The sequence below is a fragment of the Electrona antarctica genome (genome assembly GCF_951216825.1).
Source record: "Electrona antarctica genome assembly, chromosome: 3".
Classification (NCBI taxonomy): Eukaryota; Metazoa; Chordata; class Actinopteri; order Myctophiformes; family Myctophidae; genus Electrona; species Electrona antarctica.
The window spans coordinates 32,469,859-32,494,858 of record NC_136808.1 but is presented as its reverse complement, the minus strand read 5'-3'; the positions used below and the strand labels follow the sequence as shown (position 1 = coordinate 32,494,858).

At 44.8% G+C, this 25,000-nt stretch overlaps 1 protein-coding gene across 2 annotated transcripts in view; it reads right to left on the bottom strand.

Moving 5' to 3' along the window:
* dpy19l3 (dpy-19 like C-mannosyltransferase 3) overlaps positions 1-25,000 on the bottom strand; it is a gene marked incomplete at its 5' end in the record, with an annotated part of 58,431 nt that overhangs the window by 6,453 nt on the left and 26,978 nt on the right. For both annotated transcript variants that reach the window (XM_079496569.1, XM_079496568.1), the window contains 5 exons: positions 274-406; positions 14,473-14,555; positions 16,335-16,391; positions 17,765-17,876; positions 22,952-23,092. In XM_079496569.1, coding sequence (XP_079352695.1) covers positions 274-406; positions 14,473-14,555; positions 16,335-16,391; positions 17,765-17,876; positions 22,952-23,092 — 526 coding nt within the window. The remainder of the gene's footprint in view (positions 1-273; positions 407-14,472; positions 14,556-16,334; positions 16,392-17,764; positions 17,877-22,951; positions 23,093-25,000) is intronic.

Genomic DNA, 25,000 nt, shown 5'->3' with positions numbered 1-25,000 from the left:
GTTCTGGAAAATTTGGGGCAGAGTTTTGGAATTGGCATCAAGGGAATGTGTGTGCACAGTGTAGTAGTGACCGTGCGAACGGTGCCGTAGATTAGCTGGTATACAGACGGAAGGACGGACACACACACGGACAGACAGGGGCGAAAACATATTCTATGGCCTGGCGGAGACAATGAAAGAAAGGAAGCATGGAGGGAAAGAAGGAGAACAACCAACCAACCAAACTACATGTTGATAGAATTGGAGGGAATCGGGTGGAAATGCTACGGATACCTCTCTGGTCCTCTCTCTCAGGGCCTGGTCTTCATAGTGGGGGTGGTTGGTGAGGACCCTGCCCGTACACAGCTTGATGCCAGCCAGAAGCTGCATGCTTCCTGCAAAGACTGCCCGCTTGGGGGTCTTAGAACTGGGGAGAGAGAGAGAGAGAGAGAGAGAGAGAGAGAGAGAGAGAGACAGACCAAAGTTGTTTATTCTCGACTTTGAACACTGGAATATTATATTTTAAATGGTCATTTAAAGGTATATTCAGTGATTTGACTTAATTCAAATATCACTTATTTTTTCTTTTTTTCTGGATAATCCTCCCTACTATAGAGTGTGCTGACCATATAAGGAGTTCCTCCCTGTCCCCAGTGAGCCCCTGGGGTCAAAAAACCTTAGTTTCAGTTTTGGTGGCGGGTGGCAAAACCTTCATCCAATCAGGATGAGTGGGGCCTTCCTCCAATCATGATCGAGTGGGGGCGGGCCTTGGTGCACATGCTGTGCAATGCTGTGCAACATGCTGTTGCACTTCCCCCCACTGTAGAGCGTGCATGTGCACATTTTGTTACCGAGGCGGACTGGGTGGTTTTCCAAATCACCCAAATCACTGAATGCTCCTTTAAAAGGGGGGAGTGAAGACCTGAGCCTATTCCAAATGACAAAATGTACACCAGCACACATTTTCCAGCGGACCATACTTTATCCAGCACATTGTAATTCACAGTATTAATGTTGCGCAGTAATTAGTGCATGTGTGTCAGTAAGGTTTCAGCATTATAGAATCACCAGACACTGTGACATTGTGAGATGCCGCCGATGTGGTAAGACGCTAAAACAGTCAGTTTCTATAGTCACGAGACGGCAGACATTGTACACTAAGTGTCTGAAGACACTGAAGCATTTTGTGCTCAAACAAAGTGTCAGGAAGATGTCTCTGGAACAGGCTGTCATCTGACAGCTCTCAGCTGTCATCGCCGTGGTAACCAGCCGAATGCCTCCGGATAGTCTGTTTACCTTGACGAAAAGATGGCTACTTTCTTTGGCATGTTTGATTTGAATGAGAACGAGAGTTTCCCCATCTCCACGGCAGTGATGGGACACTTGGTCCAACGAACAAATGGAAATGTTAAGAAGACTACCGGTATACCAACAAGGCATCTTTTGACAGTTCTTCTGCATGTCATTCTTGTCAGACAATGACAGCATAAAACTATACTATACTTGCTGCTTATTTTTGATAGATGCTAGTGATGCTGCGCAGACGTATGCTGGTTGTGCACACATGCTATGTCAGTGTTGATTTCGCCGACTATACCCTTTTCACTGACGAAAACTGAAATTGAATGAAATAAAAGCTAAGCTCTCATGAGAGTTAGACAATTTCCTCAGCAAATAAAAACTAGACTAAAATGTTAGGGAGGGACTAGTGGAGAAGAGATCCAGTACGACTATAAAAAACTAAAATGTTTATGTTTGGTTGCACTCTGAAAATAGCAGATCTACAACCTCACAACGGGTAGCGCTGTGGTTGCCTACTGTGGGCAGAATAGCTTGCATACAGCGCCGGAGATCCAGAGCGGACGAATCTGGAGCATGGAAAAGCACACACACACCTCCCCAGTGTGACCACCAGCCACCTCCACCCTCCTCCTGCCCTCTCCTGCCCTCTCTTAGAGACCAGAGCTCTGGGCCTCTCTGCAGTGTGACCAGCCACCTCTGCCCTCCCCGCTCCCTCTTGGAGACCAGAGGCCTGGGGCTTGCTGTCGCTGACCTGCATGGCTGGCAGAGGTGGCTCTGAGTCCGGGCTGCTGCCTTGGAGGAGGCTCTGCAGCTGGGTCACAATGGTGGGTGGCTCCTTGGCGGGGTCGCTAGCCACAGGCGGCGGCTGCTGCACTGCTTCCTCACTCTCAATAAGTTAAACTCAAGCCAGGTGTGGCTGCATGCTTAAACCAACCCTACCACACCCTACATTAGGAATAGGATACAATAATATGTGACTTAAAATGAATAAAATAAATAAATAATGAACACACACACATACTGGAGGGTGAATGGCAAAGGCACCATCTCCTATACCCCTCTTATTAACAGACCATCATTCTGATCTCATCATCTCAACACTTTCTTCTGCATGCATTTTGCATGGTTGTGCATCTTGCACAGTTGCACTGACCAAATCTGTCCACAGTGCAATGATAAAATAGTTGTCTCCAGGACCACATTTTGCCATGACACATACAGGTGCACAAAGTCAAAGTCATACGATTTGTCACACACGTTACCGCGGTGAAATTTGTTCTCCGCATTTGACCCATCTCTTGGAGCAGTGAGCCGCAGCCAAGGAGCGGTGAGCTGCAGACATGCCGCACTCGGGAATCATTTGATTAGTAGATTTGACCCCCCAATCAAACCCTTTGATGCCGAGTGCCAAGCAGGGAGGCATTGGGTCCCATTTTTACAGTCTTTGGTATGACCCGGCCAGGGATCGAACCCCAACCTCCCAGTTTCAGGGCGGACACTCTAACCACAAGGCCACTGTCTGGCACATGACTTGTGCACGCTCTCACACGCACAAACATTTAACCATCTATTTATGTCCACATAAGTTAGATACAAGGACCCAATTATTACAAGATTCTGTAAATAATTTACAGTGAGAAAATCTTATTTTACAATTTTACAAATAGCCACACACCCGTCAGGGGTAACAGCGTCTTTGCCATATTTGGCAGCTACCAATAGTAGAAGATCTAGAGAATGCACAGAATCTTGCGAGCTGTTTAGCTGCTTTTTTGGCATCCAAAGTTGTTGGAAGCCTCTTACCAACCTATGTACATGTCCAAGGCTGCCAAAATGAACACAAGTAGTAGATTGCACCTACAGCCTAGCTCTGTGATGGTTTGGAGGAGCGGCTTGTATTTAATGACTTTGATCATAAAAACATGCTCTAAGCTAGAGTAAAAGGTGCAGGCCACTTCAATAATGGAAACTGATTTAGATCAACATCTGGTGTATTAGCAGAGATGTGCAAATATTTCTGGATTTTCAGTGTGACATGGTTTCTGTAAAAAGCCCTGTGGTGTAATGCAAACAATGAGGCGCACGCACACACGCGCACACGCACACGCACACGCACACGCACACACACACACACACACACACACACACACACACACACACACACACCAACATCTAAAGTGTTGTGTTAACCTAGGGGGCATTTTAATCTAAAGTCATTCCTACTCAGAGGAGGAGTTGCCCATGTTGAGGCCTTGCAGAGCTGATTGCATGGCTACACATCATGGCTACACATCATGTGCATTGGAGATTGCTTGTCTGAAAGATGACTGTCACCCTCTTGCAGGACATGCATATAGACATAATGTTTCTTTTCACAGGAGAATGTGCTCAGCAGTGCTGGAAAAAGTGCCCACTTTTTTTTTTAATAGGCGGGAACCCTTTTGTAACCCTACCCTTCTGGACGGGAACCCCTTTTGGGGTTCTGTACAGTATGTAGGCCTACAGTATTTTTAAAAAATGATGCTGCTGCTAGTGCTACTGTATATACATATTTTTTTAAATCGGCCTCAGTCCAAATTGGGTTAAGTACAAGTATCAATACTGCAATATAGAAATACTCTACATCAAAATGTAATTAAAGTACCAAAAGTAGAAAGTACTCATTATGCAGAATGTCCCATTTAAAAAATTCAAATAATCCTTTGAAAATAACTGATCTACAAGCTTACAATGAGACACATCGCGACGCATTGTGTGCTTGTAGATCTGTTATATTCAAATGGTCGTAATGTAGGGGCTGAAGTGGTTACTGTAGGCTATGTTTTGTAATAATCTACAAAGTTAACTAGTATCTAAAGTTGTCAAATAAATGTAGTGGAGTAAAAGTACAATATTTGGATCTGAGATGTAGTGGAGTAGTACTATTATTGAAAATACTCTCAAGTAAAGTACAAATACCTCAAATTGTACTTAAGTAAATGTACTTGGATGAAACGGACACACACACTCTGAATACCTCTGCATTGAAATGATTAAAATCAAATCTACATTTCGGTCACACACACATCTTCCTCAAGGATATTGAGTCTGTGTGACCGAAACGCTGATTAAGTAGCGTGCTGTGTTGCTTTCAACTTATCCTCAATGAGACCCCACTGTGCCAGTATTGCTAATTCTTGTACTTGTCAGGCAACTTTAGTCAACATGAGGCACCCCAGTGGTGTAAAAAGTAAAAAGTAATCTGTTACAAGCAAAAGTCTGGAATTTGAAATTGACTTGAGTAAAAGTACAAAAGTATTGGCATAAAAATTTACTTCAATTACCAAAAGTAAAAGTACTTATATTACTTTGCAGAATGGCGTATTTCATGTTTTTATATTATTGTGACCATAGGTCGCATTTACTATGAAAACCTACATCTCCCATCCGTCCGTCCGTCCGTCCGTCCGTCAGTTAGTTAGTCACCCCACACCTCCATATATGGTCATGCCTTGTGACATCACACCTCCATTGATGGTCATGCCTCGTGACATCACTGTGACATCACACCTCCATATATGGTCACACCTCGTGACATCACACCTCCATATATGGTCACGCCTCGTGACATGTCACGCCACCATATATGGCCATCTCCATATATGAAGATCACGACACTGACCTCATCTAACCCTGGAAAACCATACATGGAGAAGACTGGATCACCACCTACATCTGCATATATGGAGCTGGCCAGCAACTCTACATCTGACCTCAAACTCTTAGAGCTCCATATATGGAGCTGACCTGTTCTGACATTCCATATGTTGATCTGACCTCATCAAACTCTGTACACTCAATACACGCTCCATATATGGCCAGTACAGAATTAATTCCATATGTTGATCTGACCCCATGCCAAAGCGCCAGCGCTCGCCCAGCAGTCTGCTGTCACCCAGGCGGATGCGTGCACGCGACCTCTGGAAATTAGCCTCATGTTAAGTCTTCGCAGTTGTGCAAATATAACCTAATGTAAATCAAAATAATCAAAGCCTATATAACTTGCATAATAAGAAACGGAATTCAATGGAAATTCAAAAATACATTTTTAAGATATCTTAAAATATATTTTCGTGAACGGAAATGACAGATTCCTTTCAGAAGGTGTATAGCATTCAGAGATTGTGGAATAGTTGTCTGGCTATAAAAGCAGTAAGAGAAGTAAGTGGAAGTGGGGGGAGGGGTCAGATATGATATTCCAGGCTTTTGAATTGATCATTCTTACGTACTGTAGATGGATTCTCAGGGAGGTAAGCCTCAATCCTTTGATCTTAGTTGCAACGATTGTCTGCAGCTTCTCTTTGACCATACCAGACTGTGATAGAAAAAGTTACCACTCAATAGATTCAATAGTAGCGAGATTAAAAATAGTGCAAGGACGTTTTCCTGACACCAAGTGAAGTCTTAGATAAGCTTAGCTAAGAATGGTATCTGTAATTTTAAAGAAATTGGAGAGAAACGTAAATGATTGCCTCCATTACCATCAGAAAAACAATGACATATTATAATTCAGATGACACAGATGACCTCCAAAAACACAGTCCTCAAAGTTTGGGTTACTGTTCAGAATCCTTAATTAATCCCAATTTGTGAGATGGTGTGTCTTGGGGTCACTCAACTCAACTGTGATTATGCAGGCAACTCAGCTTGTTGCATTTTAATTAATGGTGCGAGTGTGTTTGTGTGTGTGTGTGTGTGTGTGTGTGTGTGTGTGTGTGCGTGCGTGCGTGCGTGCGTGCGTGCGTGCGTGCGTGCGTGCGTGGACAAGGTCTTGTTTCAGGGCTACTATGTGGGCCACTCAGCAGGAATGCTGAACAAGGATGATGGCTAGCAGGCATAATAGACCTCTAGCCACTGCACCCCCGCTCTCCCTGTGAGCACTGTGTGTGTGTGTGTGTGTGTGTGTGTGTGTGTGTGGGGGGGGGGGGGGGGGGGGGGTCACGATTGCATGTGGGTTGCATGTGAAATCATGAAAGTACAAGTACATATGTATGCTCCAGTGAATGTGTACATATTCGTGCCCATTACAGTGCCTCCGTGTGCGATAATTTGGCCTTTTGACCCGCAATAAAAGTCTCTCGTTCTCTCTCGCTCTGTGGGTGGGTGAATTTAATTACCACCCATCCCAGTGAGATCGTCCACCTCCTGCAACCTGATTTACATTTAATTTCACATTTATATTCTAATATGTAAATGCCAGAAGGCACCAGCATACACCCCACTGACATTATAAAAATGGTATAATGACATAATTTTTTTATAAGGTACACGGGGGAAGAACGCCCTCCCTCCATCTTTGTACACATTGGCAGGTGTCTCTCATGTGTACATGGATGCATAAGGATGCGCCTGAGTCCGTTGGTTGCAGGTACCGGTATGCCTGCACAGGAACAAATACATGACCAGCACAGTAAAGTCCACAATGTGTTCATTTAACTCTTAGGGCTCTATATTCCACGACCAGCGATAATAGCGTCTTGCGCTGCGGGGCTATCATTTTTCCCCCACATGCAACTGCTCTGCTATGCTCTGGAACACTAGATACCACAGCGGTGTGCGCAGAGTTTGCGCATGTAGGTGTGTTGATCTTAAAATGAGGTGCTACAGACTTGATAAATGGTAAATAGTGCATTTATATAGCGCCTTTATCCAAGGCACTTTACATAGATTGTGCATTACATTCACCCATTCACACACACATTCATACACCGATTGCGGCGGAAGCCATGCAAGGTACCAACCAGCACATCGGGAGCCATTTGGGGTTCAGTGTCTTGCCCAAGGACACTTCGACATGTAGACAGGAGGAGCCGGGATTCGAACCGCCGACCCATGGATCATTGGACGACCTGCTCTACCTCCTGAGCCACAGCCGCCCCTTGATATGATGTGATATATGATATAGTGCTTTATTGTCAGTTCACACTGACATTTGTCTTTGTTTGTTGAGATCAGTTTATAGCTCGTCTTATCTGTTGTTGCACAAAGTGACAGCAGTGCAGGTGATTTTCGTTATTTTGGAAGCGCAGCGCATTGTGAACCCACATGTCGCCTAATCCATATCAACAGTAAATAAAACATCTAGTGATGCACAAACTCGTACACATCATCAGTGTTGTTACCGGGAGTCACTGGGTGATTCGGGTCAGGGCAACAGACCCCCTCCTTCCAGGTGACCTGAACGAGGCTGAGTCCAAGTGGCATGCTACAGTCCCCACTGTTGGGGGTTTAGAGACAGCTAGTCTGTGGGGAAAATGGCTGATGAGATGTTTGCGACACTAAGAGGCTCCAGGCACTTTGTCTGAATCCTTCTGTTCTTTGTGTCGTTGTTGCTGCTGTACAGCACACATCTCAGCCTCTGTGCCACTCAAGGTTGATTTTTAAATCCTCCTTGCAGGTTTTACTGCAGTCTGTAGCTTTTGGGTTCTTCCGCATGGAAGAAGTGGTTTGGGCTGCCAACCCTCTCCACCCCAGGTCGACTGATTGCAAGGCGAAATGATCACATTGACTGCAATCAAAATCCGTTCAATCTTCTGAACACAACACTCACAATTTAGAAAAACATATTAATGAATATATTATCCATATATCCATATGGGCGAGCCTACCATAAAGTATTTGTGTGCTCAAACAGCAGATAGTATTTCCAAACACAGTGATGCAAGAGTGTATGTAGTTTGTGCGTGCGCACCGAATATATAAGATCTGCAAGCTCACAATGTATTGCAGTGATACAAAGAGAGAGATGGGGGAGATAAAGGAAGAGACATTCTCATGCCGTTGATTTTAGCATGTACTGTAGTTTGTCAGCTGATGAATATTTTCACAAACCTCAACCTCCTCATGTAAGAAGGTAGTGAATAATAGCCTCTGCCCGTTACATATCCAATTGGAGATCAGAGAGAAAGAGAGCGCAAGCATGGACGTGCATATGATGAATACGTCTTCCTCAACTAATTCCTGTGATATAACGTAATAGATGGACCATAAACGGCCTCAGTCACTGATCAACTGCAGAGCCCTCAAGCACAAGTCATTGAGAGTCATATGGACCGTGGACGGCACGACCCATCATCGGACATGAGCTTCCCTCCGCCCGAGACGTCTGTGACAAACAAAGCTTGCAGGCTTGACCCTAGCCGTTCCCAAACATGCACTGTTCCACATGCTAACACACATGGCAAGTGGCTCCATAGTCTGTAGTCACAGAGCCACTAACGGTAGGCTGATAAAAACCTACTCATAAAAACCTACTACAAACTTGGGAGAGGGAAAGCCCCAGACCGAGAGGCTTTGCATTTCTACTGGTTTTAAATGGTAAATGGTGCATTTATATATTGCTTTCATCCAATGTGCTTTACATAGATGTGCATTACATTCACCCATTCCTACACCGATGGCGGAGGAAACCATGCAAGGCACCAACCTGCAAACATTAGGAGCAGATGAATTCAAAATGGTGGACCCTGTTGTAAATAAGTGTAATGCTTTATCATGGATCGTCCACAAAGTAACAGTTATTGTATTGAGTTGAAATACAATAACATTCTGCATACTGTGAAATAAAAATCTATCAATCAATCAATTATTAGTTCAGGGTCTTGCTCAAGGACACTTTGACACTAACTCTGGAGGAGCCCGGGATCGAACTACCCCTGAGCCACTACTGCCGATTCAGTTCACACAAGGATAAAGAATGCACACACAACATGTTGACAATGCGCGATGGCAGGAGAAAAACAGGACTAGGATGAAAGATTAAAATTCAAACAAACATTCAGTTGTCTTAATTGTTAAAAAAAATAACAGTGGATTTATTCTGCATGGCTGAGCATCAAAAACACAACAATAGTTGTGAGAACAAAGCAGGGAAAATTAATTGCATGCTGTAGACAACATTCCAAATGATAAGAAATATCTGGGTTGATGGCTGAGCTTCAGAAAGACACACTGCGAGTGTCTGTGTGTGCGTGCTTTCGTGCGTGCGTGCGTGCGTGCGTGCGTGCATGCGTGTGGAGGGGTGGATAAAAGAAAGAAACACATGAATCACAGACCAGGGGACAAAGCCAGACAGTAGATGAGAAAGGGAGAGAGAAAATTGGGAGGGGTAGAGAGAGAGAGAGAGAGAGAGAGAGAGAGAGAGAGAGAAAGAGAGAGAGAGAAAGAGAGAGAGTGAGAGAGAGAGAGAGAAAGAGAGAGTGAGAGAGAGAGAGAGAAAGAGAGAGAGAGAGTGAGAGAGAGAGAGAGTACATTGCAGCCTAGACAGAACTACCGATGCAACTTTAAAAATTGCACACTCCAAACTCTAACTCAGAGACAGAGGGAGTGTAACCACTGAAGACTTGATATTGATTTATTGAATTCCCATTTAGAACAGAGCATCAGCCTTCAGCTGTACAGCTTCCTGGGATGAATTGTCAATGTACGTTTCTTAAAATAACGCATATTACTCATTATCATATTGGTCTTAAGGCCTTAATATTTTTCCAAGCCATAAGGTCAGGGATCACGGAGGACAGCTGGGATAGTTGCTGTTTACCTCACACAAGAGTTTTACAGGCTGGGAGAGTTGCTGTTTACCTCACACAAGAGTTTTACAGGCTGGGAGAGTTGCTGTTTACCTCACACAAGAGTTTTACAGGCTGGGAGAGTTGCTGTTTACCTCACACAAGAGTTTTACAGGCTGGGAGAGTTGCTGTTTACCTCACACAAGAGTTTTACAGGCTTCGGGCACTTCAAACTGAGCACTAAAAGTGTCCACCTTATACGACTCTGAGTCTAAAAGAAAACACAGCAGTCCTTACAGTTTATGGTTTAACTGGCAGCTGTAAATTGCGGATATATTATCTGCTTGCGGCCTGGTGTCTCTTATTGCGCAGAGCAACCGGCTTCATTGTGGTGGCCTGCAGTGTTGAATCACTTCATTGTGGTGGCCTGCAGTGTTGAATCACTTCATTGTGGTGGCCACCATGGCCTGCAGTGTTGAATCACTTCATTGTGGTGGCCACCGTGGCCTGCAGTGTTGAATCACTTCATTGTGGTGGCCACCATGGCCTGCAGTGTTGAATCACTTAATTGTGGTGGCCTGCAGTGTTGAATCACTTCATTGTGGTGGCCACCATGGCCTGCAGTGTTGAATCACTTCATTGTGGTGGCCACCATGGCCTGCAGTGTTGAGTCACTTCATTGTGGTGGCCACCGTGGCCTGCAGTGTTGAATCACTTCATTGTGGTGGCCTGCAGTGTTGAGTCACTTCATTGTGGTGGCCTGCAGTGTTGAATCACTTCATTGTGGTGGCCACCATGGCCTGCAGTGTTGAATCACTTCATTGTGGTGGCCTGCAGTGTTGAGTCACTTCATTGTGGTGGCCTGCAGTGTTGAATCACTTCATTGTGGTGGCCACCATGGCCTGCAGTGTTGAATCACTTCATTGTGGTGGCCACCATGGCCTGCAGTGTTGAGTCACTTCATTGTGGTGGCCTGCAGTGTTGAATCACTTCATTGTGGTGGCCACCATGGCCTGCAGTGTTGAATCACTTCATTGTGGTGGCCACCGTGGCCTGCAGTGTTGAGTCACTTCATTGTGGTGGCCTGCAGTGTTGAGTCACTTCATTGTGGTGGCCACCGTGGCCTGCAGTGTTGAATCACTTCATTGTGGTGGCCTGCAGTGTTGAATCACTTCATTGTGGTGGCCTGCAGTGTTGAATCACTTCATTGTGGTGGCCACCGTGGCCTGCAGTGTTGAATCACTTCATTGTGGTGGCCTGCAGTGTTGAATCACTTCATTGTGGTGGCCACCATGGCCTGCAGTGTTGAATCACTTCATTGTGGTGGCCTGCAGTGTTGAATCACTTCATTGTGGTGGCCACCGTGGCCTGCAGTGTTGAATCACTTCATTGTGGTGGCCACCGTGGCCTGCAGTGTTGAATCACTTCATTGTGGTGGCCACCGTGGCCTGCAGTGTTGAATCACTTAATTGTGGTGGCCACCATGGCCTGCAGTGTTGAATCACTTAATTGTGGTGGCCACCATGGCCTGCAGTGTTGAATCACTTCATTGTGGTGGCCACCGTGGCCTGCAGTGTTGAATCACTTCATTGTGGTGACCACCATGGCCTGCAGTGTTGAATCACTTCATTGTGGTGGCCTGCAGTGTTGAATCACTTCATTGTGGTGGCCACCGTGGCCTGCAGTGTTGAATCACTTCATTGTGGTGGCCACCGTGGCCTGCAGTGTTGAATCACTTCATTGTGGTGGCCACCGTGGCCTGCAGTGTTCATTCCGTCGAAAAAAAGTCTGTTGACTACATTTTTTCACTGAGGAAAACTAAAGTAGTGGAGTGAAGAGAGAAAATAGCAGATCTACCAGCTCACAACGTGTCGCAGCAGATCGTCTATTTTGAGCATGCAACCAAGTGCAAAATCAGGCATTACGGCACTATCAAGGCCAAATACGTATATCTTTTTTTCTAAGATTTTTTTTGTGGCTTTCGCCTTTATTTTATTTATTTTTATAGAGGGATAAGTATACAGTAGGCTGACGGGAAATCGGGAGAGAGATGAGGGGGTGACACACAGTAATGGCCGTCGGGATCAGGAATCGAACCCACGGGACACTGCCAGACTGCATTACCAGCCAGGGTGCCCAGACGGCTACGCCAGCCGCCCGGGCCTATGTATATCATTTGATTGTATGTGACATATCACATAAATCAAATCTCAACAGTCACAACTGTTATGTTTAACCAAACCACAGTCCAGACCTCTAGAATCAAAAAGAAAATTAAGCTTTTATTTGTCACTTAAGTACAAGCAGAAAAATGTTGGTGGGACCTGTTACGCAGCTATAATCTCTCGATAGAATTGCCGGCACAGATCTGTGAAGATGTAAAATAAACCAGAAATATATACTGCAATGTAAACACAATCCTTCCCCATTAAAGCGTCATTTTAGAAATCTCCCGTGATTCCTTCATATGAAAGAAAAGGTACCTCTTCTGGGTAAGGAGTCGGAGTAACGCGATCTCCTCTGCTTAATGCTTTCATCAGGAATGTAATTAGTGTGGCAGCAAGAAGCTTAGCGCTCCGCCCCACGCTCAGCCCTCGCCAAGGTAACTCCAGGCAGCCCCTAATCCTCATAGCCTAATGGGATTAGACCCTGAGGGAAAGTAACCCGTGTCATCTCTGCATATACTGACACGCGCACAGTCGCACACGCGCGGATGAATGCACGAATACACGCAGAAATGTACTCCCTTCCCTCGGTCTCACTGTCTGTATAAGCACTCTGTTTCTTTCAGGCGGAGCAGTGAGATAGGTGGGACACAGGCACGCACACACAACGCGGCGTACGTGCTCGGGATCACGTGCACATATGACATACAGTACACACACAGGCATTCCCCCACGCAAGCCTGATTAGCACATTATCCAACATATTTTGTACAGACAAACACACATGCATGCAAGCACGTGTAATGGAATATGGATATAGCCCTGCTAGGGTACACATTTACATTTTGCGATGGTTTACGTTTTGAAATGACTTGCAGATGTACTTTTCCATGATGCCCTCATTCATCACATAATCCAATCTGATAACCGGCGACTGACAGCCGCACAGGCACACACAGATACAGTGCATATGAAAACACACATGCACTGTAGGTACTACGTAGCACGCGCACATTGAGGAGCCAAGCCAAATCGTTGCTTCGTATAGCAGATCCCATCAGGCTGATGGTCTGATAAAAAGCCTGGGCACGGAGGCCCTGAGGTGGGCAACGGTGCTGCCAACAGCTGGGCTCTCCAGTACGCCCCGTCTTATCATGTCTTATTCATGCCGGCCTATCGGCTCTCATCGCTCATCAGCCCCCGCAAACAGCCGCAGATACACGCGTGACACGCACACGCACGCGCACACGCGCGCACACACACACACACACACACACACACACACACACACACACACACACGCACACACAAATAACAGGGATCAGGGATCAGGGGCCTATAGAGAAAGAAGATTGATGTTGGTTTGACGTGTGTTGTGTGTTAGCGGCTGTGTCCACACTTCTACCGTCAGGCAGACGATACCACAGTATCACATGATGCACAAACAAACAGACTACGGTGCAGCTTCCACAGCCTGGGCATAAGGCTCCTGAACAGCCTGCTACACTGAACACATTACGGCCCAGCCCTCTAGGGGGAAGTAAAGTGTTGCGCCGGTGCCAGAGAAATGTGCGAAAAACCAAAGTAGAAGAAGAGCTCTCTGACCAACCAAGGACTATTAAAAGAGGACAGGAAACGAATACCGTACGGTGGACTCCATGTTGCTCCCTGCATGTCAGATTCGGATTAGCCTGGTGGAACCACTCCCCCTGCTGGACAACATTTGCATTCTGCCAAAAGGGTGAGTCTGGTATCTCTCGGGCAGAGACAATGTACTCCGGACCAATTCTGTCCGGAGCGATAATATGCAGCTGTATGCGGCCGCATATTATTTATGACATATTGAAGCTGTGCCACAGCGCAAATGTAAACTCAATCAAGTGCTTTATGTAACCTTGGGGCGGTGCTGTTGGTTATATAAGCGTCAAGTTCACCGGTATGGTGAGGGAGGATTGACCCGGAAGGGCAAATGGCTTTGACCGCAGGTACGTTACCATTTTCAAATGGTGTGGAGCGAAATGTTGTCACTGTCAGTCTGAAATATCCATTGTCCGAAATCTATTCTAATTATGGTTTGTTTCTGAAATCACGCAGATCTGATGCTGTACTCAACTCTATGCATGGTGAAATAAATACGTTAAAAGTATGAAGAGCTGCCTGTGTGTGTGTTTTTGGGGCTGACACACAGCGAACAAACAGTACGGCATAAAAATGGCGAGTCAGCTAGGTCCAGCTACAGGATCAATTCCTCGAGAGTGCCAAAAACGAGATTTCCCGTTTTTTACATTTGTTCAGCGTAAGTGCAGCGATGTAAACATTGCACAAACCCACTCCTTTATACTTGGTGTAAACAAAAAAATGATGTTTTCGCATTTATTTTTTTCGGGTCGAGTTGGAGAGTGTATGTTCTGTATACAATATGAACGCATGTTCTGCATGCATGTATACCACATGTAATGTACACATGCTTGCATGTGTACCTGATCCAGGTCATCAACTCAACGGTGTCAGGATCGTAGAACTCTCTCAGCTCCGACACCTCCTCCATCAACCTGGGCCAGAACTATAGCAAGAGAGGACATATGGAGAGAGAGGAGATATGGAGAGAGAGGAGATATGGAGAGAGAAGAGATATGGAGAGAGATGTCAGAGAGAGAAGGAGATATCAGAGAGAGGGGAGATATCGGGAGAGAGGAGAGATATGGAGAGAGAGAAGGAGAGATGGAGAGATATGGAGAGATAATGAGAGATGGAGAGATAGAAGGAGAGATGGAGAGAAAGAGCAGATAGCTAGGCACAGACACAGTAAAAGGAGCAGTGGTGTAAAGTAACTAAGTACATTTACTTAAATACTAAATACTTTACTTGACTATTTCCAATTTAAAATTCCTTTTACTTCTACTCCACTACACCTCGGATCCAAGTATTGTACTCCACTACAGTTATTTGAAAGGTTTAGCTACTTAGTTACTTTGTAGATTTTGATTATTTTACAAAACATTATCCACTTCAGCCTTTCAGACATTTGAAAATAGCCGATCAGCAAGCTCACAATAATGTGAGATTGAAGATTGGTGTTGATACTTTTACTTCAGTAGAAAATGTGAACACGTTTTCCACCAGTGAAAAGGAGGACGGGAGCATACACTGTTCTAAAAGGAGGAGGGGAGCATACACTGTTCTAAAAGGAGGACGGGAGCATACACTGTTCTAAAAGGAGGAGGGGAGCATACACTGTTCTAAAAGGAGGACGGGAGCATACACTGTTCTAAAAGGAGGACGGGAGCATACACTGTTCTAAAAGGAGGACGGGAGCATACACTGTTCTAAAAGGAGGACGGGAGCATACACTGTTCTAAAAGGAGGACGGGAGCATACACTGTTCTAAAAGGAGGAGGGGAGCATACACTGTTCTAAAAGGAGGACAGGAGCATACACTGTTCTAAAAGGAGGAGGGGAGCATACACTGTTCTAAAGGAGGACGGGAGCATACACTGTTCTAAAGGAGGACGGGAGCATACACTGTTCTAAAAGGAGGAGGGGAGCATACACTGTTCTAAAAGGAGGAGGGGAGCATACACTGTTCTAAAGGAGGACGGGAGCATACACTGTTCTAAAAGGAGGACGGGAGCATACACTGTTCTAAAAGGAGGACGAGAGCATACACTGTTCTAAAAGGAGGACGGGAGCATACACTGTTCTAAAAGGAGGACGGGGAGCATACACTGTTCTAAAAGGAGGACGGGAGCATACACTGTTCTAAAAGGAGGACGGGAGCATACACTGTTCTAAAAGGAGGATGGGAGCATACACTGTTCTAAAAGGAGGACGGGAGCATACACTGTTCTAAAAGGAGGACGGGAGCATACACTGTTCTAAAAGGAGGATGGGAGCATACACTGTTCTAAAAGCACCACATCAATCCACATTGTAAATCGTAGCGGGCCTCCAAATAGCCACAGTCAAAACAACGCGTTTGCCTTTGATAAGCCATTTGAAACCTTCAAACCGTGAAATAAAATGCGAAAGAAGATGATACTTTTCATCTCGATCTGTTTATCTCATCCCACAATCACATTTTCCCTCATAGAACTAAACAGTATATTTTAATGACTGCATATCCTCCTCGCGTCGTTTTCGCAGTACAGCACAAACTTGGCAGGGTTCCATAATGACTCTCGCACGCACGCACGCGCGCACACACACACACACACACACACACACACACACACACACACACACACACACACACACACACACACACACACACACACACACACACACACACACACACACACACACACACACACAATGCAAAGAATGAACATAACAACCAGCATACCTTATAATACAGACAACCAATCATCACCAGTGGAACTGTGTATCTGACGAGCCTTATCTGGGAAAATGGAGAGAGAGAGAGAGAGAGAGAGAGAGAGAGAGAGAGAGAGAGAGAGAGAGAGAGAGAGAGAGAGAGAGAGAGCGGAAACAGATAATGAGATAAAAGACCACAATCATAAAATGGGAAAAGACAGGGCCAGAGACAGAGAGCGGAACGGACAGACAGACAGACAGACAGACAGATGGAGAGAGAGAGAGAGAGAGAGCAGGCAGAATCACGGACGGAAGAGTAAAATGGTAAATGGTGCATTTATATAGCGCCTCGCTTTACATAGATTGTGCATCAATTCACCCATTCACACACACATTCATACGCTGATGGCAGCGGAAACCATGCAAGGCACCAACCAGCACATCAGGAGCAATTAGGGGTTCAGTGTCTTGCTCAAGGACACTTCGACACTAACTCTGGTGGAGCCCAGGTTTGAACTCCAGCCACTCTACCCCTGAGCCACCGCCGCCACCGCCGAAGAGAGCAGAATAATTGGAGCCACTCTCATGTGATCTCATGTGCTCTCATGCCTTGTCTTCAAGTTGTGACCACAGTGACACCTAGTGGTCTGCAGCGCTATTTATTTCACAAGTCTTTTGAGTGGGAAAAGTTGAGTGCCATCTATCAGTCACAGCCACGGGCAGAGTGCAATAAATCGCAGATGCATGGATCGATGGCAAAATGGGGTATACAGGACCACGTTTAACAAAAGAAATAAAGGAATTAAAGAAAACTTTGGGTAGATATAGATAAATAGAATCTCTCTTTCAGCTTTCCCTTGCGGTACTCTTTCTAGAACACCACCAATGCAGAAGAACGGCTGTGTAGTTTAGTGGTGATACCACAGTTTTGTTGTGTAGTTTAGTGGTGATACCATCGTTTTGTTGTGTAGTTTAGTGGTGATACCATAGTTTTGTTGTGTAGTTTAGTGGTGATACCATAGTTTTGTTGTGTAGTTTAGTGGTGATACCATAGTTTTGTTGTGTAGTTTAGTGGTGATACCATAGTTTTGTTGTGTAGTTTAGTGGTGATACATCGTTTTGTTGTGTAGTTTAGTGGTGATACCATAGTTTTGTTGTGTAGTTTAGTGGTGATACCATAGTTTTGTTGTGTAGTTTAGTGGTGATACCATAGTTTTGTTGTGTAGTTTAGTGGTGATACCATAGTTTTGTTGTGTAGTTTAGTGGTGATACCATAGTTTTGTTGTGTAGTTTAGTGGTGATACCATAGTTTTGTTGTGTAGTTTAGTGATACCATAGTTTTGTTGTGTAGTTTAGTGATACCATAGTTTTGTTGTGTAGTTTAGTGGTGGTACCATAGTTTTGTTGTGTAGTTTAGTGGTGGTACCATAGTTTTGTTGTGTAGTTTAGTGGTGGTACCATAGATTTGTTGTGGCAGCGGAGTGTGTTGAACAGTAGAGTCCACAGGTCAGGACCACAGACGCCGTAGGCTGCGACCGCACACATCTGACCCGTCCAGATGTACTTCATTCTGTTGTGGAGAGAGAGAGAGAGAGAGAGAGAGAGAGAGAGAGAGAGAGAGAGAAGGTTTCACCTTCAATGAAACCTTTATTATAACCTAATACAACATTATATTTTATTAAAACAGTATCAGAATTCAGACCATTACAATATACGTGTAAACCCATTAGTACTATTTCAATTCTTAAAGTCAATCTGACCATATTAATTGCACTTGCACACAAATCTCAACAAATTCTTCCAGACATGATTCCATGTTAAGTGAACTCTGTTCCGAGGTGAGCTACCTCCATCCCTCCATGAGTTCAGCTTCAGCTGACCCAACTGATGCACTTTGGACAACCACAGACTCATTTTAAGTAGGCTATACACAGAGAGAGAGAGAGAGAGAGAGAGAGAGAGAGAGAGAGAGAGGAGAGAGAGAGAGAGAGAGAGACCTGCAGAGGAAATCAATGTTGGGAATTAAGAGTGGACGTTGGGTAAAGTGAGAAGAGAGTTAAACTAGCTATATAAACTATATATATATATATATATATATATATACACACGTATAAATGATGATTTCGCTTTTCCATTTCCTACAGCTACAAACCAATACAATACATTGACTGTACTAGGTGAGAGAGAGAGAGAGAGAGAGAGAGAGAGAGAGAGAGAGAGAGAGAGAGAGAGAGAGAGAGAGAGATTCATGGCTAAATTGTTGTTGTTCAACTTCACTTGGTGAGGAAATGAGATCAAAGATCCCATCCAGGAGACATCAAGCACAGTCTGGAACATCAAGTCCAATGAGACCAGATTATAGAGAGATTAGAATAAATCAGCAAAATGAAGACAAAGGGAAACAAAACAAAAAAATGGTGAGGCGCAGGAAAGTGATGGAACAGAGTGATAGGAAAGAGAAACAGAGAGAGAGGGAAGATTAGTAAGAGAGATGAAGAGGGCTGACACTCCCTAAAGACATTTGAGAAAAGCAGCACCTTAGTGTGTGTCTGTGTAAGTGCGGGCGTGTGTGCGTGCGTGCATGTGTGACATGTGTGTGTGTGTGTGTGTGTGTGTGTGCATGTATGCTTGCATGCGGAACAAAAGTAAAGCTTCACAGAAACTTGTTTGAGTGCGTTTTAATGCATAGGGGAATTCTGACAGAAATTAATGCCTCTTGGCACATTCAGCCGTTCGGTCACAATCAGCATTTTAGAGAAAGTGCTGAAAGTGCTTACAGAATCCCAACCTGATGCCATGCATTAAAAGCAATCAAACTTACTTTTGTGAATGCAGTCATTTATTTTATACTAACTCTCTCACTACCCAGTTTGTTCCGGACGGTTTAAGGCCTGCCCTTCTGCATCCGATAATTCACACATACAGACAAGTGTGTATCATTTCCGTGTCCGCTCCAGAGTCTAGATTAGGGTTTCTCAACCCGTGGGTCGCGACCCCTCGGGGGGTCGACTCGGGGGGTCGCCAAATTATTTTGGGAGGTCCCCAAATTATTGCAAATGAATGGCTGGAAAATGGAAATTAAGTTTACATACTGTAGTACGTTGTGCATGCATACACTTTCCTTAATGATTATATCTGGTTTCAGTATTAATTTATGACATATCTTCTCTATTATTAAGGATATTTTTGCAGTTAGTTTGTATTAGTGGTGGGGAGGGGGGGGGGGGGGGGGGGGGTTGGGGGGGGGGGGGGTCGTTGAGAAGCCCTGGTCTAGATCTAGAGCGGATCAGCAGGCTGCAAAGCAACTCCATCCCAACCCAGTCTACCATTACTGACCAGATCTAGGCCCTCATTTATCAATCGAGTGTAAAATCTGCCCCAAATTCGAGTGTAGGATTCGTAGTACACCCACGTCGGGTCGGCATTTACAAAGTGATCGCAGACAGCTGTTCCTTCCTAATTTCATTCCTAGCAGTGATAAATGTGACGGCTGAAATCAATCTGGCACGCCCTATAAAATCTAGCCGCGCCCTCGGTTTTGCGACATGAACAACTGCAATACGACCTGGAAACCATGGTTACAGGGGAAAAAAAGTTTCTGCTGCCCCCTCCCATACACACACACACACACACACACACACACAGACGCACGCACGCACAAGCAACTTGTTGTATCTTAAATAAATAAACCTGCATGAATTAAATAAAGCTGTAGGACTACGCTGTCTGTTTCTCCTCTCGCTTCGCTTCCCTTGCTGCCCGCATCACCCCCCCCCGCACGCACGCACGCACATATCGCAATTTGCAAGCAACTGTCACTGTGTGTTGTTAGTTGTATATTAAATTATTAAAGTCTTTTTAATTTAATATACAACAAGATATATTGGTGAACGAAAACCTGAACCTGTGAACCATGAATTAAATAACAAATAGGCACACACACGCTGCTGTTTTGCATAGGTGCTCCTCCTGTCCTGTCTGTCTGTCTCTCTCTATCACTGTGGTCCGTCCGTGACCGTGACCAACTGACCATGCACCGCACGTTCGACAGACTATTTAGATTGCCTCGCAGTCGCTGCAGTGGCTGGGCACTGGTGGTGGTGGGCTGGCTGGGTAGCCTACCTGGCATTCGAGCGACGCGTCGGGTTTATTAAACGAGGAGGAGATTGCACATACCGTAACTCCAGAAAGACATCGGCCTGCTGTAGATTAGGCTACAGTAGGCTACCCACGTTGGGACTCTCCGCAGCTGCAGCACTGCACTAGCCTATAGTACTCTCCAACGTCCCGTCATGGAAATATTTCAGCACAGACAGCCCAAATCCTCACATGTATGCGCTCATGCAAAACACTGTTTAAATGGCTTAAGCATCTAACTTGCAACATTGTTTTTAATTGCGCGATTTTAATTACTTGTAAAGTTGGAAATCTCCTACTAATTTCATATGACACAAAGACACATCTTATATGTATTTAGCCCATATATACCTATACAGTTTTATATAAACATTTTAGGAGTGATCAGTGAATACATATGTTTCGATGCCTGTGACAGCCTCTCAGCTGGTCAAACAATGCTGCTCCGCTGTTCTACGACAGAAAAACAGGTGAGGACAAAGCGTACGACAGCTCCCGACCAGACGTGGTTTTTGTCTTGGCTCAAGTTTAAAATCAAACGTTGGCGCAAATCGTAAATGCCGAAAATTGCGGTAATTTCGGCGTACACCCATATTTTGGCGTACGCACGGTTGATAAATGAGGGCCCTAGAGCGGATCAGCAGCCTGCAAAGCAACTCCATCCCAACCCAGTCTACCATTAGTGACCACATTTGACTGAGGGGCTGCCATCGTGGAGCCTCCAGCTTTTATCCAGAGGAGAAAAACTGCTTTCTTTTTTTCTTTTTTTATCCTAAATGAGTTAATAGCACAGGCAGACTCTTCCTATAACAGAGCATGCCTGAAATAAATATCAGAGCTGAAATCGACATGTAATATGATATAAATGCTTAAACATGTAGCTAGGTGTAATGTTAGAGTCCACAGAAGTGAACCTTTCAAGCCTATTTTCTCAACTCGCTGGTTTCTGCAATACATTACTCTAGCACAAGCCATATCTCCAAAACTGGTGGGTCAAACTGAACAACCAATATGTCAATTTGAATCTATGATTCCTTGCTTTCATATGACATGAACATTTAAAAAAAAATCCAATGGCAGTCCCTCAGTCAAATTTGGTCATTTAACACCCCAAACACCATATTTAGGACCATTAAATCAGATCGACAACAATGGGAGGTATGATTAATTCTAACGCGACTATAGCGACGGGACCGCAATGGGCCGTCAAAAACATAATCTTTGATTAGAATTGGACGGATTGATTTAGATCAAGAGTTATTCACGTTTTAAGATTTTTGGTCTCATCCACTGAAATGGGGGGGGGGGGGGGACATTTTGGATGATGTCCCAACTAACATCGAATGTTGCCCAACAGGCGCTCCCAGCCTGTGGAGCGATGCGCTCTATTATGATATCAATAAAGTTCCGTCCTGTGATTAATCTCCGTCCTGAGCGTTACTATTTGATAGGACGGAGACCTCCGTTTATGCCGCTCAGGGTGTTAATAAACACTCAGTACCACCAAGGCTCGTGAAAATAGTAACAAGTTACTTTTGGGAAATGGTAACATATTAGTAATCTTATTACTCAAATTGTAAAGTAATTAGTAATATTACTAGTTACTGGAAAAAGGTAATAATAATATTACTTTAAGTGATAAGTTACTTTAGTTACTTTCCAACACTGGCGCTAGGGATCCAATCTCAAACCACTCAATAGGCTGTTCCATGCTCTATCAAGTCGACCATTTACCATCAGTGTTCAGGAGCATCTCTGGGTGCCGTGTCATTAGTCAGAAGGTTCATTGTTCCGAAATTACTATCCCTATCTCTAACCCTAACCTAAACATAACCGCAAGCACGGGAGCAGTGCATGTTCGCCAACCTTAATGCATGTTCGGACTAACGGGACTTCGGATCTATGGGCAGTTCCCCATCTCTGCTGGTTGTTTGTTTTTACGGTTAAACTGGGATTTAAGGGCGCCGTGCACTCGAGGCTTCCAGTGGTCATTTGGCAACCGTCCACAACACACACTCACTAACAAACAATATAATCCCTGAGTAGCGTTGCTAGGCTACAGAACATGGCCAGTGCCAGTGGCTAGGGGACCAAAGGAAGGCACTTGGTACTGAGGGCCCATAGAGTGAACCATTCAGCCACTTGGCAACTTCACATTCACTCACTCAGGATTCCACATATGTATGATGATGAGCAGGAGAACAAAGCAAGTGGCAAAGTGGGCTGAAATGAAATGTAAGTGTAGGTGTAAGTGTGTGTGTGCACGTGCGTGCGTGCGTGCGTGCGTGCGTGCATGTGAATTAATTTGGATTAATTCAATAACTGAAAGCTGCACATTAGGCACAATTTACACCAATAAACAATTGTGTGTGTGTGTGTGTGTGTGTGTGTGTGTGTGTGTGTGTGTGTGTGTGTGTGTGTGTGTGTGTGTGCGTGCGTGCGTGCGTGCGTGCGTGCGTGCGTGCGTGCGTGCGTGCGTGCGTGCGTGCGTGCGTGTTGAGAGCTCACCTCATGGTGCTGAAAGCTAGAAGGCCAAAGAACAGCGTGTGTAGCAGATTATAGGCGATGTCTGGACGGAGGGTCATGGCTCTTCCTCCCTCGTCCACTCTCTGCTCGTCCAGCGGCCCTGCTGCTTGCTGTCCACCCCCGCTGTGGAACAAAGCAAAGTGGAAGAAAAAAGTTACATCATGTTTCACTTCAGTAAAAGTATCTGCAAAAAATACTGCAATGTAGAACTACTCTGTTCTTACTTGTCTCAGACAAGTAAAAGTCTGGTCCTCAAATTGTACTTGAGTACAAGACAAGTACAAAAGTATTGGGTTCAAAACGTACTTAAAGTATACAAAAAGTAAAAGTACTCATTGTGCAGAATGTCCCATTTCAAGGCTCCATATGTATCTTTTGGAAAATAGCAGATCTACAAGCTCACAACTCCACAATGTGTTGCATCGCCACGAGACATTGGTGTGTGTGTGTGTGTGTGTGTGTGTGTGTGTGTGTGTGTGTGTGTGTGTGTGTGTGTGTGTGTGTGTGTGTGTGTGCGTGCATGCGTGTGCGTGCATGCGTGTGTGTGCGTGCGTGCGTACTAGTAGTACGAGTAGTAGTGTATTTGGTCATAAGACATAAAAAATCACATCACTTGTGAAGTGAGGGAGGCTCTTATCATCTTACAAAATTGAGGACAAAACAAACACAGACAAAACAAACATTAAACTCTGTTCATTGTTAATGGCATTTAATGTTTGTGTTAGTGACAAAACAAACATTAAACTATGTCCATTGACAATGGCGTGCCTGAAGAAGGCCGAAAGGCCGAAACGTTGCTATGACTCTTTAAAATAAAGTTCTTGAACCAGCAAGTGGCGGTGTGCGGGTCTCTCCTCCTTCCTCTAAGGAAAAACAAACATTAAACCTGTATATAGGAAGGGCTAGTGCTCCTCAAAAATACAGTTTTCACATCATATCATCATATATAGTCAGATTAGACCAAATTGCTTGTGTGCGTGCGCGGCCATATATGGCCAGACCTCATCAAACCCTGTACACTCAAGACACTGCCCCCACTGCCACTCTTAGATCTCCATATATGGAGCTGACCTGTTCTGACATTCCACATGTTGATCTGACATCATCAAACCCTGCACACCCAAGACACCATATACGTACATAACCAGTACAGAATTAATTCCATATGTTGATCTGACCCCCCATGCCAAAGTGCCAGTGCTCGCCCAGCAGTCTGCCTCACCCAGGCGGATGTGTGCACGCGACCTGGTCGCTTCACGCCCTCAGGGCGTCTTACTGGTATTAATAAAAATCTACAAAGTAACTAGTAATAACGTGTTCAAAATGTAGAGGAGTAAAAGTGCAATATGTTGATCAGAGATGTAGTGGAGACTGAGTAGAAGTAAGTAGTGGAAATTGGAAATACAAATACTCAAGTAAAGTACTAATACCTCAAAACGGTACAGTACTTAAGTAAATGTGCTTAGTTACTTTCCACCACTGGGAACAAAGGCATGATGGGAGAAAATATGGATGCATAAAACATTAGCGACAGACTCACACAGAAGAGACAGAAGGGGAGCTGTGTGGCAGATTTCAGCAACAGCTCGTTTGTGCTTTGAAGCAATGTAAAATTGAGGCTTAATGACAAAATTATGTTTGTGCACCTACAGACACAAGGCAACAATTGAAGCCCACATGCACTCTCTCTCTCTCACGCATGAGCGCGCAGGCCCCGGGCTTGTACCTCCTGCTATCTGGCCTCCACCACATCAGACGGATACTTGCTTTGATTTGAATACAAATCCAATCTAATTATGCTATCCGTGTCAGGCAAAGTGTATTGGATTAAATCAATTCCAGCATCGGGAAAAATAGACCCCTTGTTCTTGTTAAATTAAATTTGTATTCCAGACCAGTGCCGACAGTGGAGTCGACATCGAATTGTGACTCGGGCACCCTGCCCTACAGGAGCACAAAGCCATGACAGACAGCTGGTAGGAGCACAATAATGTGCCATGTCTCCGAGCATAAGTCAACCGTGACCTCGCT